Here is a 7,975-nt window from a genome sequence, read left to right on the forward strand (position 1 = left end):
AATAACTTTCGTGGACATGACATATCCCAAGGGCTGGACCGGGAGCCTCCTTCTCTGTCCCCTCATTTTCTCTTGGTAACCTATCATGCCCATTTAAAGAGAAATATCCCCTTGCACCATATTTTAATGCTTTAGCAAGATTACTCTTGAAAGAGACGTAGTCAGTATGCGATGACTGAAGAATAAGCCTGTGAAAACAAGCTTTACTTTCAGCCAGGCTTGTTACTTCCCGTGTGTCATCCAGCTGTAGCCAAAGTCGCTGTCCATATGGTGGCAAAACCTCCCATCCCGTCCAAAACGACATTAGATCACGCAGACCAGAACCAGCTGCAATGAGAAAACATAACAAAGGCATCACTATAGTTGCTTTTTAAAAAGCATCTCAACATGAAATTCCTCCAAGGCAACAATATTCGTAATGGCAAATATAACTTTCAATGCTTTCACTTTTAGATGTTCGGAATGTTTACTTTTCTTTAGCAGTAAAGACACGAGGTGCTTAACCACTGTTACCCTACAACTGAAATTACATAGAGCAATGAAAATCCTGCTAATGGAATTATCAATCCCCCATACAGTGTTTGAGGAATGAAATGCTCAAGGATAAATGGGTTAAATTCACTGGGGAAAAAAGAGGTACTGGAAGAAGAATAGAAAACATATAGTAGACATAGCTGAGGTAATCACTTACCTTCTGCTTCTCTGCTAACTTCATCGATGAAGTGATGCAAGAATCCTATGATAACTTGCCCTTGGGGGTGGTTTTCATCCTCAATGGAAATCCTACCCTTGAGTTCTTCTTTGTCAATTACTGACTCGCATTCCCTGGGAAACACGGCTGCGGCCATTTCCTTGTGTGCCTTTAGGTAATTAACAAGGGAAAGCTCATTCATTCCTGCAGCAAGATCTTTCAGTTCACGGTGGCGCTTTTCGATCACATTGTGCAGCATTATCTGCTGGAGAACCAAGTGCCGTTTCTCTCCCGTTAGCGGCACTTGAAGTACTGACGCTTCATCACGATAAGGCAAGAGGAATTCTTTAAGTGCATCTGAGGGTTCTTCATCCTTATCTAGACTTGATAACTGGAAAACCGGTAAATTACTATGGTGTTGTGACTGAACAATGAAATGCTTCTTACTACAAATTATAAACTTATAGTGTCATTATAGATGTATACACCTATTTGGAACACACTTGTGCCTTTTTTTCAAATATAAACAGGACAGTACAAGTGCCATATGAAACAAAAATTAACCATAATAAATATTGTTAGTAACACTAACATGTTGCTGAAACATTACACAAAAATATGTAAGTAATGTCTGTACAAAACAACAGCAGCAATGCGAGTACCTCCTTCAAGGCTTGTCGAAGGTCGTAATCTGAGATGTCCTCAATGGTAACAGCTTCACTGATGCTTTCACGAGTCCAAAATTCAAGCACTGCTGGGGAAAGTCCATAAAGTGGTGGTCCTCCATGCAAGAAAGAATGTGCAATCATCCGTCCAACACTAGTGTACAGTCCAGAATTACACAGTAACGCATTTGGGACTGGAATTTTGTGGTCAGTCTCGCCCACAAATAACATAGTCGGCCGCCCAGGATCATCCAGGTAAAGACCATTTTGAACAAATCCCATTAATATGCTAAAGAACTCTCTGACAGGTCCCTCGCCAACTGCTCTTTCATTTTCAAATTGCACTCCAAGGTTTGAGCGAAAACATGGGTTGGCTTTCTTATAAATGGATAAAACATCTGCAGTGAACTCCTCCGTCATCCGATTTACATAGATTCTCAGTGGCGGGCCATTTTCATCCAGAGTTTCTTGTTTGTACCGTGCAACAGGGTCAGTACAGGTACTGACAGTACTTGAGGATACATGTGCTTCAAATGGTGATTGCATGAGGTCACTGTCTTCTTCTGTACAGTATTCATTACCTGAGTCCCCACTGTTCATTAGGGCACCTTGCAGAAGAAATTGCAAAAAAGGGAAGTTCAGTCAATTATCTGTTATGAGACTCTGTAAAGCTTAGGTCATGTGCTAAGTATGCACCTCTAAATCGAATGAAAGGCTCTTATTTCAAATGAAATGAAATAACAATTTCAAAACCAAATGAAAGAACAGATAAGTATAACTGTCTCCAATGAAGGATTCCATGGTAATCAGAAAAATAATTATGTTGGAGCAAAAAAATGCAAGCAACCTTACCACTACACAATACCAAGGACCTCTGCTTTGTTGTAATAACATTAGAGACAGGTAAAGTTCAGAGATCTACCATTATTCACATTTAAGTAATAAACTTGTATAGGTAGCTTACATGTCCCAGCAGACCACTGGATAAGCCTTGATGCAGCCACACTTTTATCTCCTCCACTGTCTGCCAAGATTGCTCGGATAGTGTCTATACTTTTGTCTGGAAAAAGTGCACTTAATTCAGCCAGAGCATCAGATTCCTACAAAAAATATTAAAATAGTAAGGGCATCCATATTCTGCAGGAATACCAGTGAAGAACTCCCAGCCACATTTGTCACTAGGTTAAAAATTAATACTTCTTACGGAAACCTATGAAGTAATATCCCTCATTCCAGAATCCAACAGCAGCAGTATCGTTCACCTATTTATTACCTTTTTGCTATAATTTAGTGTCACCTTTACTACATAAATTGTTCACTTACTGGCTGACTGATTGAATGACTTACTACTTTCAAAACATTTACATCTGATAGACAAGTGGTAATGATTGTTATGCTAGATTTCAAAACCTGCATCACTGAATTACAAAATAAAAATTACTGCATTATTGACATTTAACGTAGTATGAGGGTCAGTCACAACATTTAACATAATCATTATTTTATGTTACTCAAATAAATTGTAATGGTCCATTCAAATATCTGAAGAGAAAACAAAAAATTGTCGATCTGTTAATTGTTGATGTCAACACATTTGCAATTTTACGGGAAACAATGTTTTTTAAAGTTGAAGTGGAAATACCTGGAGAGAATCTTGATTGCTCTCAGAAGGCAATTTATCCTGTGAGCTAGTATTGGCCATTGATGGGAAGTAACACTGGTCTTCAAGATCATCCTGCTAAGTAAGTGGTGTATTAAGTATAAGTAGTGTAAGAAGTATAGCATAGTAAATTTGTAAGTATAATAGAAGCGCTGTAAGTAGTGTAAGCATTAATCCTGTAAATAAAAGTGCATTGAGAAAAAAAAAAAAAGATTTTCCTACTAAAAATGGAAATATAATTCAATTATTAATAGACCACTAATTTCTTAATATCATTACGATGTAAACTATTGTAGAATTTCGGCACCTGAAACATTTACCTTAGCCGCTAGGTTGAGGATGTTACAATACTCAGAACACCTACATTCTTCAACTCAAAACACATTGTGTAACGACTAAACTGTACCTGACTAGATGTAGATGGCACCTCCAAGGGGATGTCATGTAAGTCATCTGCAGGGCAGACAAGCATGTGCTGTTTAATGGCTGTAACAGGCATCATGACTTTGCACTTCACACATTCCACTTGAGGTATATTATCTCCCACGTGATGTGAATCCTGAACACCACTTTCCTAATACAGAGCAAGTCTTATTAAATTTTGACTTCAAAATTGAGGTGGGTGGAGTACATTGTAGGTTCTCTTTATTTTAGAATTGGTAAGATTGGAAAAATGTTTATGCGTTACAAACAACGAAAATTGATGGCTAGATATTTCATCCTGATTAAATCTTGCACCAAAACATTCAGTTCTCCTTTAGTAATATCTTAAGTTCTCATGAATTATATGCAAAAGGATAGGGACAAAAACTGGACATCAAAATACAATGATTATGTAGAGTAAAATGGATAGCACTTAACCTAAGTCTACAGGGGTTTCAAATACACAAGGCCAGAAATGAAAGACAACAGCAAGTGGTGCATCGCTATTCAAGATATAGAAAGATGCAATTTTCAGGAAAAGTAATAGGCGAGGTTTACAATCTTGAGACACAATATAGACCTTTCAACTTCCTTTCCTAAACCTGACTGGCACCTCCCCCCCCCCCCCCAAATGCAAATAAATTATACAGAAAAGTTGGGGGTGTGCAGGGTACTTGTGTCAACAGTTTTGGAAACTAACAAAGCAACTTTTCTCGTAGTGTAAGCAATTACAGACTAAATTTACAGGGTACACACTCTCCCTGTCTGGAGGGGGAGACGGGGGAGGGGGGGGGGAAGTTCCGAATGATTTTATGGTTCCTCCTTGCATTAACACTTTCACCAGCTGTTTTTATTTTTCATTCATCAAAAAGCGTTAGAAAATAAGCATTCAATACTTTAGGTCAGTCTATAATTTACAGCACATTTAAGCCTATTAACTGCACGTACCTCTGACGGTGAAGTATCTAAACTTCTCTGCAGGGGGCGTATGTAAGCAAGAGCTTGGCCTAGGCCAGATTCATTTCTTAAAAAATTTACACTGTAACCAGTCGACGTTGGAGGCTTTAGGACGCACAAACCGCGCACGGAAGTCGAATTACCACTTCTTAAAATTTCAAATCCGCCTCCTTTATCCAGTTTTGGGTACGCTTGCTCAAGCTTCTCTTTTACTTGTACAGCATTATCTCTAGAACCGAACACGATCTTCTTTCTACCGAGACCGGCCAACTGTAACTCGAACTTTTCACTACGTGATGGAGCACTTTCAGCTGCACAATCAGCCAGACAGAAGAACTCGTGCGTCCAAGTTTCCTTTGGGACATAAAAGCCACTCTTTTGGCGCTTCGCTGGTGGAGGCCGTGATGGTCGTGACTGATTCCGTGATGAAGCCGAATACCTGGCAAAGAGATTTCTAAAATTCTGCATGATAAGCCCTTGCCTGTTGCTGTTATCAATCTGTCGTGCAGAGTCGTTTATATTCTGCCGACTGGAACCACCATTGTTTGCATTTTGTACTCCTTGCTGCATTGAAGATCCATGATTTGGCTCATTTGAAGCACCTGTTACCGAAACTTCGTTGGATTCTTCAAGTAAATTTTGCACAACGCGAAGAAGGCTGACCACCCTCTCACGAGGCGTGCGAGAAGAACTGCTGCCTTCCGCCATCTTGCAGCTTTGCGAGGGTTGCATAAATTCTCTTTCCGAGGGAAAAAAACATGCATAATTAAATTATGACTCGCCCCAGACCATAGCGGTTGATCTCTCTGAAGACCCGGATTAAGACTAACATAATTCGAAACATGAATAATAGCATCGAGGTTTTGCGTAACACCATACGGACACGAATAATAGCATCGAGGTTTCGCATAACACCATATGGAACGACACAAACATTATTCGTTCTGAATAATCGAATACAGAAACTACAAAACAGCAGCGACATTTTGGCGAACATCATTGAGAACATGTTAAATACAATTCGTAACATCCAAAACACCAGTGAAAATATTAAAAACCACATCGGCAAACAGCATAATAAAATTCCAAACTTAATTTTGGCGGTAATCACCCCTCATATACCTAGCAAACTGATTTTCTTTTCGATTTTCAAAGAACAGCCTTTCAGCCACTTTGAACTTCCGGCGGCAGCCATCTTGAATAGCGCGCAGTGCACTGTGGGCTGATGACGTATCGTGGTCGCTCGCTGCAATCTGCTGACCTGATCCATGCTGTGTTTATTGTAAACATGTCGTAGATTTCGCCGTATCAGTTTGAGCCGGAGTATTCTTCTAGCGAAGAACAACCACAAAGTGCCACAGAAGAAGAAGAAGGAGAAGAAGAAGAAGATTCAGTTTCAAATGAAGGAAACGAGAATCGCCGGTCAAACACGTGTTGGTGCTCATGTGAACGATGTGTTGCAATGCCGAGTGAAAAAGAATGCGTTTGCTGTAAAGAGCTGACATTTTTGTCCAAAATTGTTGAAGGTACACTGCAATGTATATGTAAAGAGGTCATCGATGCTTTTTTTTTCCAAAAAGCCATGTTTCTTAAGCTATTTTTGTATAAACAAATGAGGTGGTAATAAATCTGTGGTAATGGAATTAAACTGTTGTTAATTTCTTTGTTTTGAGATTGCTCGTTCATAAAGGCCATTTGATTCTTTAGAAATTTAATGTACAGAGAACGTTTTCTGTACTGTTAGAAATAACCATTTGTGGCCTGATCCCATTATAGTATAAAATTCGTCAGAAAGATCGAACTAACTTAACTGTTGTCCCGGACATTCCGTCCTAGACCTGTCTTGCATTACTTCACACGATAGTTTTGAGGCGGTGTGCCTCAACAGAGATGTACTATGGACCGCTTTGGTCAGCTTGCACGATTGTGAAAGTGCTGGCCTTCCTGATAGGGAACAAGTATCTAACAGGTGTGTTATCTTGTGTAAAAATCTAGTTTATCAAACGACTTAATCGGTTTTTGCTTTTTAGTGAGAAGACAGATTGCTCATGCAGCAAATTCAACAACATAAACAAAAGTAATATTTTTATTTGGGATGATAAATGATGTTCCAGAAAATGCTTCAGACAACTGTTATTAACAGGACACTACTGCAATATATTTATAAGTGATATTCATTACAAAAGAAAAACTAAAAATGAAATCTGGTCAACACATTGCTGTACCTTCACTCAAGTTAAGCTTAAAATTAAGCTTTTATTTATTGGCAAACATAGCTTACAATATTTTTCTCCTCATTTTGGAAAATTTTCTTATTCAGGTCATTGCGGTATGCTGCATACAGGCAGTTTACCTGGTGGGCCCATGGCTACCTTGGTAAAAACATTCGCCGTGTAATACAATCTTGTGCTGTAAAAAAAATCAGAGCTACATTTCCCACACTAGATGGCATGTACACAGGATACATAGCAGGAGATGATGATGACAGCTCATTTGACAGTGAGCTTGATGAAGCCTGGAGAGACTTTTTAAATATATAAAATATTTTCACTGTAAAACAATATTTTAATCAGATAACATGTATCTTCAAGGAACTTAATTATATTTCTTTTAACAAAGAGAAACGATTTTGTAAATTTTAAGCAAGAGTCTATGATAGTTTACAAAGAACATTGACATATTATGTTGCTCTATCTTATGATTGGTTCATTGGATCGTCTTTGTCATTTGAGATTAGCCAGGTAAGAACTTAGGGTTTTGGTTTTCCCACACTGAAATGAAAATTGCTCAATAAATATATTTATAAGTGACCCTGTATTAATAAATTTGCACATGGAGTCTAGTTGTAGGTTAAACTATAGCTAGCAGAGGAGCTAATTCTTCTTAAATCTAGATAACCGGACTCTTGCTTCAATAATGTCATTCCGATTAGGCCTTTGTAGTGGTGCCATAACCCCAAACCTATCTTTGTGCTTAGGGGCTGGCTTCTTTCCTGATGCTGCCAACAAAAATGCTGTTTGCAGCATGTCCTCAAGATATTCATAGGACTTCTCTTCCGGGACTGGTTCAGCTCCAAATCTCTTGGACACCTTGTTCCAGGAGATTTTAAATCTAGGCTCCCCGTGACATTTGCCAGCTTGGATGATGGCCTAGTTTGAAGTAAAGTATGTATATTAATAAACCTTTCTTTTATTAATTAACTGATTTGGAGTATGAGTTACACAAAATATAATTTCTGCTCTTTCACAAGCCATCTATTAATTTATCCACTGCAGAAGGGGGAAAATCTCAAGAAGCTTACCTGTGGTCTGTTAACGTTGTTGTTGTGGTCAAGTGCTGCCAACATAGTACCAACTTTCATGACATCATGGGTGAAGTGTTGCAGCTTTGGCAAGTACTTCAGGTACATTGAATGATACACTTCTAGAGCTGTGGTGTGCACAAACTGTGTGAGGTGGATGATGTCTTTCAGGAGAAGCTTATCGTTAACAATGTTTACAAGTGCTGTATGTGCTGCACTACCAGGCTTGAGCCACTTCTTCTTGCGCTGCTGCTCTGGTGAAAGTGGTGGATGGTCAC

At 38.9% G+C, this 7,975-nt stretch overlaps 1 protein-coding gene across 1 annotated transcript; it reads left to right on the forward strand.

Moving 5' to 3' along the window:
* Nucleotides 1-5,238: 5,238 nt before the first annotated feature.
* Nucleotides 5,239-6,936, forward strand: LOC138053923 (P2X purinoceptor 7-like). Its single transcript, XM_068900453.1, has 4 exons — nucleotides 5,239-5,256; nucleotides 5,694-5,922; nucleotides 6,233-6,365; nucleotides 6,717-6,936. Exons 1-4 carry the CDS (start codon nucleotides 5,239-5,241, stop codon nucleotides 6,934-6,936), a joined length of 600 nt encoding a protein of 199 aa, XP_068756554.1.
* The last annotated feature ends 1,039 nt before the right edge of the window (nucleotides 6,937-7,975 follow it).

The sequence above is a fragment of the Montipora capricornis genome, chromosome 6 (genome assembly GCF_036669925.1).
Source record: "Montipora capricornis isolate CH-2021 chromosome 6, ASM3666992v2, whole genome shotgun sequence".
Taxonomy (NCBI): domain Eukaryota; kingdom Metazoa; phylum Cnidaria; class Anthozoa; order Scleractinia; family Acroporidae; genus Montipora; species Montipora capricornis.